This window comes from Nipponia nippon, unplaced genomic scaffold (genome assembly GCF_047370975.1).
Source record: "Nipponia nippon isolate SJK-2023a ecotype South Korea unplaced genomic scaffold, ASM4737097v1 scaffold_21, whole genome shotgun sequence".
In the NCBI taxonomy this organism is placed as follows: domain Eukaryota; kingdom Metazoa; phylum Chordata; class Aves; order Pelecaniformes; family Threskiornithidae; genus Nipponia; species Nipponia nippon.
In genome coordinates, this window is record NW_028262338.1 from 4,978,453 (window position 1) to 4,999,304 (window position 20,852).

General features: G+C 51.0%; 1 protein-coding gene and 1 long non-coding RNA gene across 3 annotated transcripts in view; one reads left to right on the forward strand and one right to left on the reverse strand.

Annotated features, from left to right (window-relative positions):
* SLIT3 (slit guidance ligand 3) overlaps window positions 1-16,588 on the forward strand; it is a 601,195-nt gene extending 584,607 nt beyond the window's left edge. For both annotated transcript variants that reach the window (XM_087759961.1, XM_087759962.1), the window contains 4 exons: window positions 6,839-6,993; window positions 9,363-9,648; window positions 11,864-12,072; window positions 13,207-16,588. In XM_087759961.1, the coding sequence (XP_087616087.1) occupies window positions 6,839-6,993; window positions 9,363-9,648; window positions 11,864-12,072; window positions 13,207-13,445 (889 nt within the window). In that variant the 3' untranslated portion in view covers window positions 13,446-16,588. The remainder of the gene's footprint in view (window positions 1-6,838; window positions 6,994-9,362; window positions 9,649-11,863; window positions 12,073-13,206) is intronic.
* LOC148055538 (uncharacterized) lies at window positions 13,380-20,248 on the reverse strand. Its single transcript, XR_015705264.1, has 3 exons — window positions 19,337-20,248; window positions 16,610-16,728; window positions 13,380-13,509 (listed from the first exon to the last, which is right to left on the reverse strand). It is a non-coding gene; the product is annotated as an uncharacterized LOC148055538 (long non-coding RNA).
* Window positions 20,249-20,852: the final 604 nt, after the last annotated feature.

The window sequence follows — 20,852 nt, forward strand, 5'->3', positions numbered from 1 at the left end:
AACAGGATTGAACATAACAAAAGAGAGTGTATTTTAAGCTGAAAGTGAACTTGAGTGCTTTAATATATCTCTTTCACCTCTTATTTCCCTAGCCTTGTGTCTCATTAGCATTTTTCATACTTTTTTCTCAACATGTGGTTTTTATTTGGCTTCTGAAGATGATAGTGCTTGAAGTGATGTGTTACTGTAGAGGTAGCACAAACACTGCTCCAATTATGATTTTGCCTTTGTTGCCATGGAGAAGTTTAAATCTATTTTAGGCCAAGGACTGATTGTAACTGGCACTAAGGGCGGGAGGTAACTGTAGCTTGGGAAGGTGAAAAGCCATCACCACCGATCCCTGAAGCCAGGCTGGCACAGTAGGAGTTGCACAGCTCCCAAGTTGCTGACACGGCAATGCGGCTCCCCGCAGCTCTCACCTTGTGTTTCTTGACTTTGGTACCTCTTCTCTGGTGCCTCCTCTTCCCATGTGCTGCAAGCTCCTTAAGCTCCTTTGGACACCTATTTCTGCTTACTCCTTCTACTTTGAATGTTTCCAGAGATCATCCAAGTTCAGTGCTCCCCATGGCCTTCACTCCCCAGTCACTTACCATTCCTGTGTTTGCTTTGTTCTGCGCTTCAAATGAGGCATGTCCCCATTAAGACAGAGGTCAGGAAAATCTGGAGACTGTAGCTAATGAATTGATGTCCTCATTTGCATAATTGATGGTGATACATTTTCTCAGTGACATGGTTTGCTGTGATACTTAAAGCTATTTTTGTGTTTGACTTCTCTGCCCTGCTGTTCTCTGCTGTCTACGCTGAAGGTATATTACATGCCAGTGAAAAAAACTAACCCCAAAGCCCAAATTTTACAAGTTCAAATTGAATGCTTTAATCCTTCAATGCATTTCTGTTCACCGGCATATTTACGGTGGCTCAGCTCTAAATCTCTCATGGGTATTAGAGCAAGGGGACTCAGTGTTCAGAACATCTGTGTGTGCTTGGGGCTGGAGCGGAGGGGCAAGAAAATATTGGAGGGAGAGGAGAAATAGATCAAAAATGAGAGCAGAAATCAATTCTTTCATATATTCCCTGGGGGTTTATGTTTAATACATCCCTTTCCCTTCATTTCTTTGTGTTCTGGAGTCTAAGCCCCGGCAGAGGCCGTGCCCGTGGCCCGTCTGCAGTGCCCTGTGCAGTGGGTCCGTTGGCTCACCTTGCGGGAATCGCTGTGACAGATGAGGCCAGCTCCCTGCGATACGACATTTCGATGGCTCTTTTATAGAGCCCTCTCTAGTGGCCTCCCTTCCCCGCGAGGGCAGCTCCGAGCTTCCCGCCTGGGCACAGAGGGAGCAGAAGGTGCTGGACCCCGGGGCCGGCTCATGAACTTTGGAAGCTGGGCTCTCCTCACACGCCCAGTATTTTCCTCTTTTTTTTTTTTTTTTGGCCAAATCTGATCAGATGCCACGGCCAGCTCTCCGTGAGGGTAACCTTGATGAAAGCACTGTAGCGGATTGTGCAAGACATGCAACCTGGGCTATGGGAAGACGAGTGTAAGGGAGAAGAGAAAGGTGAGGGGTGCTGCGGAGTGGGGAGCAGCCCTTTGCTGGGAGGCAGGGCACCGCGGGGCGGCAGCTACCCCCCTCGGCACCCGGGGGCTCCCAGCTCCCACTGGGATCCCTTCACTGCACTGCCAACCTCGGGAAATCCTCCCGCCAGCCTCAGCGTTTGGCTGTGCATTACTCCCTTCCCTCGGGGCACGTACTTTAAGGGACCAGAAGCAGTTACACTTGGAAGGGAGCTGAAATGGTTTCTCAGCATCGGGTTTGTAACCAGGCTCAGGTGACGGTCCTGCAGGGACCCTGCGTACGCCCTACGAAATGGCTGACGAGGCAGGCCCTCGCCACGCTGCTTACTGCGGTGCGAGAAGCAATCCCTGGGTCCTGAAGAATCTTTTCCGTAACATAAAGCTCGTCTTTTGATTCCTTTTACCGCTTGCATTTTAGCAAATTTAATTACTAAATTCCTGAAAATCCTTGTTTACACTTCAACTGTTTACACTTCATACGCAATTCCTCCCTTTTTTCAACAAGAATATATTGTAAACTATATAATATGCGGTGGTGGTGGTCCAGAATACTGCAGTTGGAAGTTGGCTAAAAATTCGTGACTGTCTTTTTCAATAGCTTGGAAAAATCTCAAAAGCCGGGACGTGGTTCGTTAGTGCCCCCGAGAAAAGCAGTTGGCCCACATCTAGCGGCCTTTGGCTTCTTCCTTCAGTTCCCTTCCCCTCTCCCTTGCTTTGCTCAGACATACTATTTTGATTTAACCATGCAGCATGACAACCTTTGCGAAAAGGAAGGAGTTGGGTAACGTCAAGCCGGCTGTCAGGTGTGACACGGCGAGATCTGTTTCAGTAAATACCTTCTGAGCAGCGAGCCACACCAAACCAAACCAAACCTGCCCTGTCCTGAGCAGCGAGTGCGGAGCGGGGCTGGGAATGAAGCCGGGGGCTCCCTCCCGCTGCCCGGAGAAGGGCGGAGGCGCCGGCGCCGCCGGGCCGCCCCCGGGCCCGGCCGCTCCGCCGAGCTCCACCGCCGGCCGCCGCGGAGCTCCACCGCGCCCCGCCGGGCTCCGCCGCCCCCCGCCGAGCTCCACCGCCCGCCGCGGAGCTCCGCCGCCCCCCGCCGGGCTCCACCGCCGCCCGCCGCGGAGCTCCACCGCCCCCTGCCGCCCGCCGCTCCCGCCGCCGCTCCCGCCGCCTCCGGCCCTGGGCGCGGGGCTCGGCGGGGCCCTGCCGTGCCGCACCGCCGTGTTCCCGCCCGCCGCCGGGCCGGGGCCGGGGCCGCTGCCGGCGCCGGTGGGGCGGGTTTGCAGCTCGCAGCCCGCGCCCCCGGCAGCGGCCCGGTCGCGCTGCAGCGCGGCCTTGCTGAGGGAACGCGGCAGAGCCCCACGCCGAGGCAGGTATTGCCCCACCGCAGGCCGTGTCAGGAGGAAGAGCTCTCTAACACCACCTGATCCCCAATAGGAGTTGAATTAAGATTTTAATAACAGCCTTGCAGAGAGCTGGGTCAGGAAGAGGCCCCTTGAAAAAAAAGCCGAGCACAGCAAGTTTGTGCTGCGAGCTGCGTTGTGATGCACTGTTCAGCGTCTGTGGCTTTCTTCCCTTCATCTCCGGCCAAGCCACTGTCTCCAACTGTCTCAGACGATTGCTGAGTCTCCTAAAGGCCCAGCTACATAAGAGGCTCTGAGGAGAGTTCATGTAGCATTTCTCTCACCGCTGTTTTCTCCCCTGATGTTGTCTCCATCGCTCTCAAAATCCAAAGGCATCTTAACGTCTTTCTGTCAGCAACACCAATAAGTGCTTTAACACAGGGATCTCCTGGCTGGGGATTTTCTGCCATCCCGGCTGTCCACATTCAGCCTTTCTATCGTGTGTTTGCGCCTTCTCAAAAGGCAAATGAGCGCTTCGCCTGTTTTGACTTTATCTGCTTTACAAAACCGCAGTCTTGGGCGATGGCTGCAAGTTACTTTGTTTCTCAAAGTCCAGGCACAGGTTATTTAAATTCAGAGTTAAAAAGTGAACACCTCAGAACTGAGTAATATTCACCCACGCGTACCTACGGGCAGGGACCCCTCGCTCCCCTTCCAGCAAAACCAGCGGCCCTGGGTATGCCGAAAGGCGTGAGCACCACGTGGGGCGGCTGCCTCCAGCGCCAGGGCGCGCAGGCTTGTGTTTGCCTGCTAGTCAAGGCATAATCTGGGAAAAGCACCCGCTGTGGAGGAGTAGGTGATTAATGCCTGTGAAATCCTGGCCCAGGGAAGAGCCAGCCCTGCCAGACGTGATAATGTTGTCCTCTGACAAATGGTCATAGCTTGGCCTTCTTCAGATAACGATGTAGTTTTGTGCATTAGCTTCAGATACCGACCCCACCAGGAAAGGGTTCCCTGTCGTACAGCCATCCATCCCACCTCCTCAGCGCTCGGCTGTCAGAGCCGATGGGTTTTGGCTATACTTCTTCCTTTCATTGGCACTTCTGCGTAGGCGAACAATTACAACTATGCGTTTCCACTTATCTCCCACCTTTCAGCTGGAACTCTAAGCACCCGTATGAATTAAGCATTGCAACACAACAGTTAGATATGCAGGGAGCAGGCAGGGATCACCCGGTCGGCGCACGGCCGTAGCACAGCTGTTTCTTGTAATGTGGCAGATACTTAGCAGAATTCAAGAATATCCAAACAGAAAGTTTGGCCCAGCTGTTTTCAAACTTACTTGAGTTGTCAATCCATAGAGTAGTCTGCTAGAGGTGCGGGCCCCAAGACAGCGGGCTCGGGTACGGTGGTGATAGGCTTGCTTTTCGGAGGTGCGGGCGCTACCTCACCTTTGGCACTGAGTCTGGCTTAAGTCCTCAGCCTCTTACCCCGGCCCAGGCGACTCACTGCCCTTGCAGTGGCCCTGACAGAACTGTATTTTGAGCCAGACTGGCTACTGGATCAACTGGATCTGCATTTCTGTACAATGCCAAGGCTTTATTTTTTTTTTCTTAAAAACACTTCAGACAGTACCCTCAGCTCCAGGTCCTTGAGACGTAGCTCCCCGGGGTGCTCTCGCCAGCCCGAGGATGGGCCGCGGCCCAGCCGCCTCCCTGCAGGCCAGGGACGAGCAGCTCAGCCAGCAGAGCCTTCCCGCAGCCGTTCGTGGCAGAACTCGCTCACCTCGCGTTTCTGTAAAGCCGTGCAGTGACGGTGCTTGTTTACTGCTGTCATCTTATGTAAACTTTTAAAGGCCTACGTGTTCGTGGTTCATCCCAAAAACCTGGGGTGACAGCAGCGCCGCAGAGGCACGTTAGCTCAGTTCTGAAACAGCGGTGCGCTCTTCTTAAACAAGCACGTCCTCAGAAACGCCTGCAGTGCTGACTGTCTGCCTGACGTGGCTCATGCAGAATTGGTTATGTCAGGTCTACTCTAAAACACTATAAAAATGAAACTTCTTCCAGGAACAACTGAATTCTGGTAATTTCCAAGTCACGTAACGTGTTTCTGAAGTTGAGATCCTGTTTCCATGCTACAACACCCTTACACATCAGTTATGCAGGACTGGGCGCTAAAGATGGCAGCATGTCATCTGGGCTGAGAGGTGGACACAGCTAAAAGGTGATCCATCCTCAGAGGAGTCTCTCCCCTGGTGTGCCTCTTCCTCCAGAGAAAATCTGGGTAAATAGCTCAGGGACATCTACGTTTCAGCTTTACAAAGCACCTGAAGGGGATCTGACCGATGCCTTTGTAACTTACTGAGAGAGGACGCTGAGCTTACGGGCCATTTGGATGAGCAGAAACCCATTCTTAAAACTAACCTTTTACATTTTAAGATGGTATTTACCACTTGTGCAGCAATCCCAAATGCAGATTGTTGGCTAAGCGGTATCTGAGGATGCCTGCCTCCCACGGCTGGTGCTTTCTGTCCTTATCCTTGCGTAACAGAACCACCACCCGGCTAGCGAGCCTGCCGGCGGGAATTTGGAAAGGGGTGCTTGCAGGCCAAGCTTAAGCTGTTTTGGCAACACCGTGCACGCGGGCAGTTTACACAGCCCACCGTCTGATTTTGGCTGTAACTGCTACTGCTATTAGATTCTCATTATGCGCTGGAGTTTGCACGTGTACGGAGCAGAGCCTGTACCATTTAATTACACCTACAGCGGTGGAGATGTCCCATCGTGTCTAACTCCCAGCCTGATTTGAAACCCTCCTTGCTCAAGAGCAGGTAATCCCACCCTTGCCCTTTCTTCCTTTTAGGAGTGCATGAAGCTATGGAGTTGTTTCAGGGAATTTCAACACGCAGCATAAAGGCTCGAGAGCTGAAGCTGCCCTGAAAATAAAAAATGATAGTGTGATGCAAATTGAATTGTACCACTGCACCTTTTAATTTCCAGGAGACTGAACTGAAGATGGAGGTGAAGATTGTACGTGGTGCAGATGAGCAAAGAGCTGTTGGGTTATCTTGACTCGCTGCAGGCTTCATGCATTTGAAAAATCAGTGTTAAAAACACCTGAGCAATAAATACACGGTGCCTTTAGTGTCTCGTCTGCTCAGATGGCTACCTGCTCCCTGTCTCCCCCCAAATTCCTGCTGTCTTATTCGCAAGCCTCAGTCTACACCTAAATGTTTTTCAGAGAGGAGCAGCAATTTGTCAGTGTTCCTTGCGGTCGGGAAGGACTGTATTGTATTGAGCAAAATACCCCAGTCATTTACAAGCCAAAACCTCCTGAATTCCTTTGCTGGCTTTAAGAAACTCAGCCTGTCCTTGCGCCTGAGCATGCAGTTACAAAATGCTTCTGCTGTGAGGAAACGCTGGTTTCGGAGGCCCCTGCTGTCTCTTGCCCCGAACTGCAGTCCCTCGCTGCCCCTGTGAAATAATTTGAGTTTAACCATACAAAAAGAAATCATTTCAGTGATCCCGATTGCAACATGGGCACCAAGCAGTGCGACAGAGGGGCAGCAAGCTGTGGCTGAGAGCACACAACAGAGGATTTTAGGTAATTTTGCCACCAAAGCCAATATATCGTGTAGCTACCCCCTTGCTTCTCTGCCTGGGGAAACTCCGCCACAGTAGCTACTCTCCTGATTAGCTGTCCTCTCAGGTGTTACGTATGCGTAGGTACTGCCTGCGCGGGCATCAGCAATGTTTGAACTTGTATCTTGGAGGCTCACGCTAGAAGAAGGGTCAAGGACACGGTGACCGTAAAGGAGCGTGGAATGGGAGCTCTGCCTTGCAAGGTGCGATACCGGGAGACAGGGTGTCACAGAAGCAGTTAATTGTTAATGTCATCTCCTCGTTCGCTTTTTGTCTTTTAGTGTGGAAACAGTAAATGATGGGCAGTTTCATAGTGTGGAGCTCGTGATGCTGAATCAAACGCTGAACCTGGTGGTGGACAAGGGGACTCCCAAGAGTCTAGGAAAACTCCAGAAACAGTCTTCTGTCAGCCTCAACACGCCCCTCTACATTGGAGGTACAGTGAGTTGCTCTGGACTTTGAGGTTTTAACAAGTCTTCTCCATCTTCCGGATGGAAGATCTTCCTGGGGGGAAGAACTAGCCATTTGCCTTCTCCCTCTGCCAGAGGTTGCTGCCCTGAACAGAACCTGGAAACCACAGCTCTGCTGTTCTGCTTCATACCCCGTAGCCCACCAGCACCCCGCCGCGCGGCCGGCACAAGCTCGCACCCCAGTTTCTGTGTTAGGCGGCAGTTTCTGTGTTATACGGCCGTGGCAGGAGCAATCAGTTTGTCATTTCTAAACCTTTCAGAACTGGCTGGCACCAGGATGTCGTAGTTGAAGAATACAACGGAAGCATCACAACCAGTCATGGCAAAAAAGCAAATCAATAGTCAGTAGGTTTAAATATACCATAAATGAGCTATATTTCTGCTGGAAATTGTATAGAGGTCTAAAACTTTTTTGGGAAAAAAAAGATTAAAAACTCCAAGCCATACTAACACACAAGATAACTAAGAACTTCTTGGCTAATAGTTTTCTCCTTGGAAACTGAAGCCAGAGCTTCAGTATTAGAAAGATATTCGAATTAACTGAACTTCAGTTAAGAAGTTTTTTCCCATTCCGTACTGAATTTTGGGGGAAGGAGGGGCCAAGTGGGGTGGGGACCAGATGCCCAGAATAATGAGGGTCCCACTGATGAGGTGTCTGGATGTGAGCGGCAGAATGGAGGCTGTGCTCTGCCCGATTGATTTGTTTGTGCCAGAACCACCCCCCAGCTCTGTTCTGGACTGAGTCTTGAAATCTCTCCTTTTTGGTGACACAGAGTTCTTGAATTTTTAGTCAGCCTATTCTAAATACAAGAGTCAGCAGAACAATAATAGACTCAGAAAGTCTTTGGGCTTTTTCTAACGAGATCATTGAAGCCAACAGTAGAAACTCTTACTAACTTCACTTGGTGCTGGTCAAGCCTTTTGTAAATAATTCCTTTTAATAACACTTTTCTAAAAGAACCCTGAATATTGCCCTTGTAAATCAGAAAACTGGCTAATCTTGCTCTGTACAGAGCTGAACTTTTGTAATTGGCTCCTATTAGGAATGTCACAGGCTATTAAAGAGCATTATGCATCAAAGATAATCTGCTGGTGAGGCCATCGCCATTTCTCCCTCCAGCACAGCATAAAAGACACCAACCCCACAGCAATTTATACACAGGGAGCTTGGGAAGCAATCGTGTGGAAAAGTTTTGTTAATGGATGAGCATTGTGGATCAATACTAATTCTCAAAAGGTACCTACAAAAATGCACTCACGGGACAAATCTGAGACCTGAAATGAAGGACTGTTGGATACCAGAAGCCATGGGCTCAGTGGAGGCTTTTTTTTATTGCCCATTAAAATTCTTCTTGCTCCTTTCTAAACCCTCACTGTTCCGCACGTGCCGCCTCCCCGCACGTAGCATTCCCACGGATGCCAGCTGCCCTTCCGCTGCAGACGTTCAGTTAAAGTAATGGATTCAATCACCCTGGAGCAATTGTTCCTAACCCACGCTAAGCTGTAAGACAGAGCTGAGCCTTCACGTGCCCACAATTTTGTCCCTCGGTCCAAGTATGTCACCTGGTCCAGCAGCTTTCCCCCTAATGCACAGTTAAACAAAGATGCTGGTTTTGTTTTAAGACCGTCTTTAACAGTGGAGTTACTTACGCATAGCAAATTCAGAGGCCTTATGCGGTTGAAAATGGAAGCGCTTGCCTACGCTAACGCAGCTGTACAGCTCGAGCGGGTGTCGGAGGGGAGGGCGTAACGCACCGTCCAAAAGAATCTGCTGGCCATCTGAGCGTCTGAACTCTTCCACGCGCTTGAACGAGGTGGAGGGTGCTCGCCACAGAGACTTGGCCTGGCTCCCGAAGCGCAGTTCCCTGCCTCTGGAGTTCCCTGCACCAGTGTGGATGGGGTGCGCTCCTACCGCTCCCTGTCTTAACGCTGCGAGCGAGCAGTGCCTGTCGTGCTGCAGCCCAGAGGTGGTAGCTACCTGCTGGCGAGTAAAGACATTCTTAAACCTTTCAGAAGGGTAATTGCTATTGAACTATCGACAGAAGGAGCGTTATCTAAGGACAAAAACACGTGGCCATCAGCCAAAAAAACTGAGCTTTTTTTTGCTTTTTTTTTGTCAGACACTTCTTACATAAGCTTGGGCAAGTGATTTTATTTTTGTTTCTATCCATTTCCAGAATGAGGACAATGAGGCTGTGCTACCTTACAGCGGTCCCATACAAATTAATTCTTTAAAGATTATAAGGGGCTGTGACAAAAGAAACATTAGTAATTATAATTTATGTGCTATCATTGCAACTGTGAGTAAACCTTCCCTTTTTGTTTTTATCTGAAGGGATCCCGACCTCTACTGGATTATCTTCACTGCGCCAGGGTGCAGATAAGACACCAAATGGTTTTCATGGATGCATTCACGATGTCCGCATCAATAACGAGCTGCAGGATTTCAAGGATTTACCCCAGCAGTCACTAGGAGTCCTTCCTGGCTGCAAATCCTGTAACATCTGCAAGCACGGTATTTGCCGGTCCCTAGAGAAAACAAGCGTGATCTGTGAATGTCACCCAGGCTGGACGGGCCCCCTGTGTGACCAGGAAATTGGAGACCCATGTCTTAACCACAAGTAAGCTCGACTGAATCCTGATGGGAGGGCAGAAGCTTTACAGCTAACACATATTTCACATTTCATCTTGTAAAACCACATCTGACTAGTTTTTGGAGGTGCTGGGTTCCCACACGAAATCATTGACAGTTGTGAGTCAGCATCCACGGCAACTCTCAGTGTCCACGTCTTGTTCTGATGTTGCTCACTCTCCAAACGAGCTCTTTGTCCTGGAGGAGCTCAGGTGTTAACACTGCAGGTCATACTTTCAGCTGTGACTCTACACATTAAAATATGAAAGCTCCTGTTAATGGCTATGGCTTACCTCTGAGGTGGCGAGAGCCAGCGCTTATCCAGAGCAGAGCTGCCTGTGAGCGGGAGGTACACGTTTCAGGGGTACGCTCACAGCAGCCTTGGACCCAGTACTCAGACTTAACTCCCTGAAGACCATTATGCATTCCAACGTGAACAGTTTTAAATTTCCCAAATAGCTGACTTAAATATTACACTCTGAAACACCCCTTTAAAGTGCAAGTTTAAAGGATAGCATGGAGTTGCATGTGAGGGGAGCACGAGTGTAAAGCATTCACAGTTCAAAGGCTCAATAACGGCATCTCCATCAGAAACACGGGGTGAATAGCTTGCTTATGGCGAGTACGCAGGGAAGGAGTCCAACGCAACCCAGCAGCCTGCATAGTTCAGGGCTGTCTCATAAGCAGATGGAAGTACTTTGGTTTTGAAGCTACTTTGGTTGCGCTATCTGCGGAAGGGGCTTTTCACAAGCACATACTTTAGACAGGTAAATTGACACAGAGAATAATCACTCTCTTAAGGGCAGAAACAACTTGGCAGAGGTACCGTTTTAAACTTGCTTCTGGGTCTCATTCTGCAAAGTACGGAACCCTGGAAAGCGTTGAGAAGCACCTGACAGTTTACAGACCAAAGGTACCAAGACCCAAGCAAAGAAACACTCAGAGGCCCAAATGTTTCCTTGAATTTCCAATGTCAGCGTGAAGCTGTTGTGGTTGGACAGAGAAAAATAAGGGAGTTCCAGATGTTTATGTGACGAGGGATTGTTTCTCTCATAACCTAAGGAGGGTGGTGCAGTCAGGAACGTAGCCCCCTTGCTAGGGAAAGTAGCTGTGCGTATTTGTAATGCTCGCATACTGTCCCACCTTTCATTAAATCACTTCAGCCTTTTGGAGCTGTCTCCTTCAAGCCGAGCCCTCTGTGTCCCGGGAGCACGGTGCCCTGCCGGCGGGTGGCTGCTCCAGCACTCCCCGGTTACCTCGGGGAGGAAATGCAGCTGCAAAGAACAGGTAGTTGATGATAACAGGAATCACTATCCACGCACACCTTTGGTTAGCGGGGCAGAAAATGCTGGTTTATATAGGCTGTGACTCCCTTTATTACAGTATTTTGCATGTCTTGACCTGACTGAAACTGCTTTTATTATTTGTGCTTTTTAGTTCAAAGCTTAAAAATGAAATGTACAAGGATTCGACAGAACAATTTTAAAGTACCAGAAAGAAAATAAACAAAAATAAGAGAAAGACATGGGTTTATGTCAAGCAGGACCTGACAGAGCAAAGGTTTCTAAGCCCTGAGCAGTTTTTCCTTGGCTGGACAGTGCTGCTTTCTTCCCTGTCCTCAGCCCATCCAAGTCTGTCCCTGTCCCAGAAGTGGGGCTGGTGTCAGAGAACCTGCTGAGGATCAGCACCCCTCCCTGTGCTATTCCTCAGCAATCCCAAAGCTCGCGGCAAACTGCACGAGCCAGGGAACCCTTCAACTACAGCTGCCTGTGACCAAGTCCGTGCACAGCTTTTCCACAAGCACCTTCATTTATCACCCTGTTTTCATCACCTGATACTATTTGTAGAGTAATTCTGCTAAGGAAGCCTGGGCACGCAGCTTGATTGCTGGCACTTAGTTCCCCGTGCTGATGCTGTAAACGTGAGCGCTCTTGTGCCGTTGCCAAGCGTCGGCCCGTGCTCACGGAGGAGCCTAATGTTTTTCGAAGAGATCAGTTAGGATCACAAATTCTAAATGTATTCTCTGAACATTATCCAGTATTCACTGAAAACTCACAGTTTCTTCAGGGCGTTTGACGCTGAACTGCTGTTTCTGGATTAGTATCCTGGCATTAAAGGGGCAGAAATGCCAAAACCAAACATCCCTGGGAAAAGGAACTTTCTCATCTAACGCAGGCCAGCTCTAAATGCTTCTCTTTCTCCAGGTGTCTGCATGGCAAGTGCATGGTGGCCAACGTTGCTTACACCTGTAAGTGCATGGAGGGCTACACAGGCATGTACTGCGACAAGAAGAACAATTCCTCAAATCCCTGCAGGCTTTTGAAGTGCAACTACGGGCAGTGTAAAATTTCCGAGCACGGGGAACCCTACTGCGAATGCGACCCTAACTATAGCGGAGAACATTGCGACAGAGGTACGCTGGGCCGCCACTCTGCTGCAGTTCTGGTTTACACCGTTGTTTTTAACTCTCTTCCGTGTGACTCGTCTTTGGGGGTAAATGGCAAAGAGTAGAAAATAAAGCTAGGTCAGTCTCTGCAGAGCTGTATAGGGAGGAGAAAACAACCAGACAACAGCTAGCTGGCTACTACCCAAATGTATGGAACGGGGGACATCTGTAGCGAAGGGTTTTATTCTCTGCCTCCTGAATCCTCAAGGTTTGCCGCCCCCAGGATTCTGGTGGGGTGTTTAAGGGAGAGGTGGCTGTGAGGTTTACCCTCCGCAAACAGCGCTCGGCTAATTGCAGCGCTGGGAAAGGAGGTCTTGCCCTGCACACCGAGGGCTGTTAGAGATGACGCGAGCAGGAACCGGGAGGCAGGAGGTACTGCGCCAGTGAAGCGGCAGTGAAGATTCCCGGCTCGCTCCCTCTGGTGCAGCTGGGCGGCTTTCCTGGGGAATCCCACAGATCAGGCTGGACTTCCCGGCCAGGGCTGCGGCCCAGCTCTTCTGCCCTGACCCGAAAAGACTCACTGGAAACTCAGTGAGTTCTGCCTCCATCCCTTCTGCCTTTTTTCATTCCTGTACAGAAGGAAGGTGCTGGCTTGTATTATTTTTATTTAGGCCCTGCCTCTCCTGTGAATGAACCACAGACTTTCCAAATTAGGCACACATTCACAGCCTCACCAAAACGTATCTGGCTGCTGCAGTGACTGCAGAACAGCACAGACCTTTCCAGGTATCCCAGATTGCTGATGTCACGCAGCGCAGGCCGGCCTTTGATCCCGAGGAGCAGACGCAGTAAAACCAATTCATATTTTGCAGGAGCGCTGCAGGATTCAACGCTCGGCATTCATGAAAGCGCTTCCAGAAGTGCTGATCAAAGCCAGCAGGCTGCTTGGCCTCTGCCTTCTGCCGGATATTACACGTTTGTGTAACACAAGCTCTGTTTTGATGGCAGGTACAAAGCAGTAAAAGATTAAGGTCCTGCTCACGCCATCTGTTTGCCTTGAATATCATTACACGTACAGGGCTGTCTGCTGATGTTTGGGGAATATCTGGCAAAGTAGTTACCACATTTTTATTTTCCTTTACACCTCTGTTGTCTCACCAGAGAATCTCTGCCAAGGAGAGATAATTCGAGAAGTAGTCCGTAAGCAGCAGGGCTACACGTCGTGTGCCACTGCCTCCAAAGTACCGCGCCTGGAATGCCGCGGCAGCTGCGGCAGCGGGCAGTGCTGCGTTCCGCTCCGGAGCAAAAGGCGGAAATACTTCTTCCAGTGCGTGGACGGCTCCACCTTCACGGAAGAACTGGAGAGACATGTGGAATGCGGCTGCTCAAAGTGCTTATAAGCCATTCTCCAGTCCCTTGCCACTTTAACCGACTCAGAAGCGCTATCAAAATGGGACCTATTTACTTTCAGAGTGAAGAAGAAGAAAAGAATTATTAAGTATATTGTAAAATAAACAAAAAATAGAACTTATTTTTATTATGGAAAGTGACTATTTTCATCTTTTATTATATAAAGTATCGCACCACTTTGGGTATATGTATCATATAGTGAGTTATTTTTACCATGAAACTTTTTTAACAGTTGTAAGAAAAAAAATTTCAAAAGTTAAAAGTTAAAAAAAATATAAAGAAAACATAGCCTAACAGGAGAAGTGTGGGGGTGACTTTATATGTATGCACAATGAACAAGCGTAAAGGTGTTCCAAGGACCTGCCACAGAACCGATCCGGGCTGAAGAAATCGCCGAGGCTCCGGGTGGGTCTCCTGAGCGCGGATCCCCACGACTGACAGCCATCTCGCCTGCTCAGGCACCCCGCGAAAGCCTCCCCCTCGGTCCCTTGCTCTGCCTAACACTGCCGACGCCGCTTTCTCCCTGTACAGTGGCTCCGCTTGCTGTCCTCGAACTGGTTCCCCATAGCACGTAGGCGCTGCCGTAGCTTGAGGCTAACTACATTATTTGACTATCGTAATACTAGAATACATTTTTTGCTGTGTACGTTGTATTTATCTGTGTTCACATTATATTCTGCAGCGACTGTATCTATAGAGCACAGGCAGCTTTTTCCAAAAGAAGGGGACGAAGGGAAAGGAAGTGGGGAAATATATGTTGCTTTGGGAAATTTGGGGCAAAATGTGAAATAAGTGCTAAGTAACGCCTAATAAATGACACAGTACTTTTGTGTAAACTCCTCAGCTATGTTATTTCCCAAGTTTGTGCCTTCTTGCTCCCAGCCCTGAGCCTTTTTTTGTATATGAAATATAAGGAATGCACTGCTACATAGTTTGTCACGCCTTGACACTTTAACTTGCAAAGGTTGTAAAGAGCATGAAAATATTGCAGGTGCCAGCGCGTACCTGCAACCTAATGGCTTTTGCTCCCGCCGTCACCTGAGCCAGGGGTGTAAGCTGGGCTGTAGCTGCCTGTTCATCCGCACTCTGGCACCGAGCAGCTGGCCACTTTTCCAGCGCTTCTTAAACGAGCAGAAGTTGCACTACATCCCTGAGAAGGTATTTCGACGACATTTGCCCGCCTTAGCAGCGCTCTCTTCTCTGCACGAGGAGAGACGGCACAGCTCCACCCCGTCCGGTTCTCGCGTTTGGGGCAGATTGACCGATTCAGCCAAAGCTGCTCCATCCGCACGCTTCATATCCCGCACGGGTGTCTCCCGAAGGACTCCCATTAACTTCAGCTGCGTCCAGAGCAAATGCAGAATAGGAGATGGAAATCAACGCAGGGATAAACGCTCACCGTGAGTGTGAGGCAAAAACTGACTCTGGGGGCGAGCTGGGGTTTTGGCAGGGCTACCTTCAGGGTCAGTACGTATGCGCAAAGGGCACCGTGGATACCTTGAAGCTTCTCTTAACTCCAGGTTTCAAACATCCCCATCAGCAACTGTTCCATTAGCAGGGTAATTTCTTTCCTTCCCTAATATAGCAAGTATTACGGTCCTTTCTTCAAGTTCTCTTGCTCTGAGAGGTGAAGTCAGAGATGATTCCTAGCAGCCCTAAGCTCCTTTTGGGAACGCTCACTGGTTTCACCAAAAAGATTTCAGATCAGGGGCTTCAGCAAAGGATGGGCAGGAAAGTTGGATCAAGTGAACGGGGCTTTCGTTTGACTGGGGCTTTGGAAAGCTGCACAGAACGCAGCCCTGCCCTGACAAGTATCAATGTTTATTTCCCCTTAAAGAAAAGCGACCATCGTGTAAGCGACCCTTAAAGAAAAGCTATCGTGCAACCAGAAAGCTCTAACGTGCTTAGCGTTCTTCTGCTACGTCAGCCTCTCCTTCACTGCAGCAGCTCATTCGTATTTCTTTGTTACTACCAGAGTGACTCGAGCAGAAGGGACGTAACCAATATAACAGCCCTCTCACAAAATAAGTACCGGTATGTGGAGCCTGCGATCAGCGAAACGTAAACCAGTCACTCATGTGCCAAACGCTGATTGAAGCAGTACGGCTCAAGAGCCAGGGAAAAACTAACCCTGCTTGCAAGCGCTAGGGGCTGCTTTTTATTTTGAATAGAACGTCAGAAGCTCGCAGCAGCTGGAGTTTGTGGTGTGCAGCAAAAATCACCCAAACCCACAACCTACAGGTTTTAAAAATCCGTGCAAGTAACTGCAGACGCTTGCGCAAATACGTGCCTGGCACACCACTACCATTAATGTTTCGTTCCTGCTTAAAACGCTTTAATTTCTAAAGAAGCAGCTGCTATGGTGCCAGGCAGAAGAAATCAGTGGCGTACAGGCCCTCCATGTGCTCTTCTGCACGATTTGCAGCCGCTGACCTGCCAAAGCCTGCAGAAACACGGCCCCTCTCCAACGCCACCCAAACCTGCGTTCGCTTTGTCCCCCGAGCAGCAACGCGTACGAGAAAGAAGGTGACATTCGCCGGTGGCATCGCGCCTGCTGGAGGGTGCTTTAAAAGGCGCGACCTTGACCGGCGAGGCAAAAGCCATCAACGTGTTAACGCTTCACTCTGGGATCTGTTCAAGCAAAGTCTTGCAGCAAGGTGACCAGCAACAACTCGGCGAGGCTCGCCCTGTTCCTGGCCCCTTTCTGTCGTGGCACTTCCATGTTACGCGTTGGGATAAAGAACTCGGAATATCTATTTTGTAATCAAATCATGCAATTTTTGTATGCTTTTAGGCAGCACTTGCCCTTGGATAGTGATGCTTTATGTCAATGATTCTCTGACTTGCTGTAGAATTATTTTATGTTAAGAAGAAAACAAAAAGCATTCAGATGTGCCAAAAACGTGAGGTTAACTGAAGTGTAATTAGCTCTGCAAGTTCCTCTGTAACTGCCTAACGTTACAATAGATTTCAAGAACTGCGGGTACAATGCAGTAGTTTTTACCTCTATAAAGTTTTAATATAAAGTGAAGAAAGATGCTTACCCTTAAAACATGGCAATGCAGACTGGTGTGAACTGATGTATTTTATTAATAGATTCTCATTGTGATGTAAGTTTAAATAAATGGTTGGGTTATGGAAGGTTGTAACATACCTCGTGATGCAGATTATTTCTGTGCGTATCATTTGAGGCGCCGAGGCTGACCTTTCAGAGGACAGCAGGTAGCTCACAGAAGATGATGGGGGAACTACACGCATTCCTCTTGGACAAATCTAGTCAGAGAATGGCTGTAGTTAAACGTAGCATGAACAGCGGTTACGTATTTTTATGGCATCACGACCTAATCTTGTAGGAGTCTTACACGCACAGATGAATTAAACCACATAGTTTTTGAGCCTGGGCATTTTCTTTGATGAAATGCTTTATTTGCTGCGGTTTTTTTATCTGTTTGAGAAAGGCCTGCAGCAAAAATACAGTCATTAATGCTAGGATAAACGAAGAAATACTGGGAACTGGGGTCAGAGGAGGTCTGGCTGAGGAAAGGGAAGCCACACAGCCAACAGCGGATGAGCGCGATCTCGCGATGCCCCGACACGCGTATATTCCAAGTTTGCTGCCGCAGCTCTGTGGCTGGCTGTTACTGGCGACCCAGCCGTAACAGACCTCTTCACGGCGTTCATTGCGTCCCAGCCCCAGCACAGAATAAAGGGAAACTCCCACCTCGCCCGTGCCCCTGCGCAAGGCTCACATTTTGCTAATTACGCTTCAAACTACGGCCCCTCGAGTTGCCTTTGCCATTCCGTGCAAAACTGGTGACAGCACTCAGCCAATAAAAGCACTCAACCTTAATGAGCATCATTAAGCCTGAACTATGAAGGTTAATTATATAATTGTAGCAGATGGTAGCATTTTCACCTAAAGCAAACCCAGCTGAGCCCACTAAAAAAGCTAGTGGGGACTGTTCAAAAATTTCTGGGCACCGGCTGAAGTAATCGGTTTGCACAACAGTTGTTTGCATCGCTCATGGCTTTGCAGCGCGCGGGTTCCTCGGCGAGCGGTCAGGCAACCGCAGGCCAAGGATAAAATGCTGGTTTGTGCTTCTGCTTGCAGTGCTCTAGGTATCGCTTTTTAGCCATTGGTCTGAGGCAAACAATGCCGAGAAACTCTCTATCCCGCGTTCCTCTATCGTCATTTTTTCCTAGTCGGCAGGGAACCGTTGGATGGTGTCGCTGTTTGCAGGGTGTTTGGCTGTGGGTTTTGCGTTGCTCCCTGGGGCTCCCGTCACTTCTGGTCTCTGTGACCTCTTTTACGAGTTACCTCCCGATTCCCACTCCGGCTTACGCGGGGCAGGCTCACAGTTCAGTGGGCCGGACAGGCGGAACGGGCTTCCTTTTGCCAAGCCCAAGGTGCTCTGGAGCCGTCCCCTCGGCTGAAGGCCCCGCGAAACGTCAGACCGGATCAGCGGGTGGCAGGGCCAGCACCGCTCGGCGTGGGCGCCGTGCCCCAGGCCGTGCCCGCAGCCTCCGAGGAGCACGGCAAAGGCGGGGCCGCAGGCGGGCGCGGCCGGCTCCAAGGCGCCGGGGCGCGGGCAAACGCCGCGACCGGGGCAGCGCCCCCCCACCGGCTGCGGCGCCGCGCGGGCTCAGCCAGCAGGTGGCGCCGCAGGGCCCGGCCCGGCTCGGATCCGCTCGGCTCGGCCCGGCTCGGCTCGGCCCGGCTCCGCTCGGATCCGCTCGGATCCGCTCGGCTCGGCCCGGCTCGGCTCGGATCCGCTCGGCTCGGCCCGGCTCGGCGGGGCGGGAGGGATGGAGGGAAGGGAACAGAACAGCCTACTTCAGCTGGAAGGGGCCCGCAGCGATCGTCTGGGCCGGCTGCCTGAGCACCTCAGGGCCGGCCGAAAGCTGGCGCATGCTGTTAAGGGCATCGCCCAAACGCCTCTGCAACGCTGGCAGGCGCGGGGCGGCCACCTCCTCCCGGGAAGCCGGTTCCAGCGCCCGAGCACCGCTCGGTAAAGGCCTCCCCGCCCCCGGCCTGAGCCTCCCCGGCGCCGCTTTGAGCCGTTCCCACGCGTCCTGACCCCGCATCCCGGGGAGAGGAGCCCAGCGCCTCCCCTCCACCAAGCTGCGGAGAGCCGCGAGGTCGCCCCGCAGCCTCCTTGCCTCCAGAGGAGCCCAAAGCCCTCAGCCGCTCCTCAAGGAGCAGGCGTACGTCTGACGCGTGCGTTTTCTGGGGAGTTTTACATAGTTTCTCGGGTTTTATTGACCCTGTGCCATCGCCTTCCTAGCGCTGTTCACACCGGTCCTGTGCGGGAAGGAGCCCTGCTGTTCCCGGGAGCCACAACCCGGCGAGGTCGCTGCCGTCAGGAGGCCGCGGGTCACCCCGGGGCTCCGCAGGAGGACGCCCCTGCCCGGCACCGGGAGGGTGTGTGCGAGGCCCGGGGCGTCCAGCGCCTTGGGCACCGTCCCCCGCAGCAGGACGGCGGCTGCCTGCGCTGGCGAGGGCGCAGCTGGGGCCCGTGCGCGGCGGCGGCCTCAGGGCAGCGTCACGAGGGCAGCGTCACCGGGCTGCTGCTGACGGTACCACCGTCACCTCGGTGCTAGCGCCTTGCGGAATAACAGCCGGTTCTGCTGTTTCTACCTGACTCCGCGCTGTTTGCTCACGCGCTGAGGCACCAGCGCCCAGCGGGGCTCTGCGCCACGCTGGCAGGGGCACAGCCCTGCAGCCTGCGAGACCCTCGGCTGCGCGAGGGAGCGCGGCCGTTCCCCCGAGCACCTTCGGCCCTCAGAGAGCCCTGCGGGCAGCCAGAAGCTCCTCGGGCGCGTAACGGAGCACGCGGGCGGTACGAGCGGTACTTATTAATATGAGGAAGCTTAAACTTACACCACGCCGCGCAGGGGCGTCCCCTAGTCCCACAGGCAGGAGGAACAGAAGTTGCTGCGAGACGTGCATAGCTCTGCATCTCGTTCCTACATGATCTCTTGACCTTCTCCTTTCCCAGGGCTTCTGTGCTTTCAAAGTGATGTGATGCTCAAGGCAGCCTGTGGGTGCCGCCGCCTTCTCCTGCTGCCTACGACTCTTGTCCCCATGGCACAAGGATCACTCCTTTCCTGTAAAAATAACCTCTTACAGCTGCTGTGCCTTACCGGGGGAGGACGAGCACACGCCCTACCTCAGCCATCTGTGGAGGGGAGGAACGAGGGTTAAATGAGTCCCACGGGATCAATCGCCTTTGTGCTCCGGGACAGCTCAAAACCCAGGGGGAACCAGTTCCTTACGTTTTCGGTGGTCCACAGTCTTCCAGCTAATCTTCCACCAGCAGCACGTAACCAGGCAGCTCCCCTGCCGAGGACAGGCGAACCTGAACGGGCTGCCGGCCGTGCGCTGCTGTCCCGTGCTCCTGCCCTGACACCTTTATCCTTCCCCGCCGCCTCGTCTCCAGCGCCGAGACCCAGACCCTGCGCTAGCGCAGGGGACGAATTCCTGCAAAGACAGAAAAAGCCAGAACTTAGGTACAGATTTCACCACCCTGGCGAAACGGCAAGAGGCTTTGGTCCAGTGCAGGGCTAGTCCCTAGCCTCACCCTTGGAAACTGTTTCCTCTGCAACTTAAAAATACGGCTGAAGAAATAACACAAGGCAGACACTAAACATGAAATTATCACTTGAGGAACCTTAAATTTTGTGAAGTGACAAGCACCTGAAGCCAGGGTCCTCCACTGAGAAGGGTTGTTAACGAGAGGCAAATGACTGGGCCCTGCCTTAGACACTTTGCATGCAGGGCAAGGTTACAGAAACCAAATACCGCAAGGTAATTTACGCTGGGACTCTGCAGCACAGAGATACTATCGTGCTTTGGCCTAGCATCTGATAACATCATGCACAACAGGCAGTTACTATACAGGAGCTTAAACTTCCTTAATTAGAGGCCAGCGTATTTTGCATCTCTTAAACTGCCCTAGTTTCTTCTGGGTAAAGCACTCACTGAATTGTTGGGGTGGTGGGGTTTTTCAAGGTTTTCTTTTTTTTTTTTTTTTTTTTTTGCTATGTAGAGGTAAATACCAAAGTATGGTATTTAAGATCCAGACAGTAAATACCAAAGTATGATTTAAGGCACTAAGAACCAGATAGACCAAGTCGGTCATACCAATAAATAAATGAGATTCTAATATAGCGATAAAACAATTTTTGTCTCGCCCCAAAACATCTTTGTAAGTAATACTGGTTTAAAAAAAAAGTCCTCGCCGTCAGGTATATCATTCATATCGAATCCTCTCAGGTGGTTTCATCCTACACAGACACCGTATAGTACTTTAGGACAGTCGTTAACAACTATTGCTTGGAATTGGTTATACAAATCTATAGACACACACATTTATATTTATATAGCCAATCATACA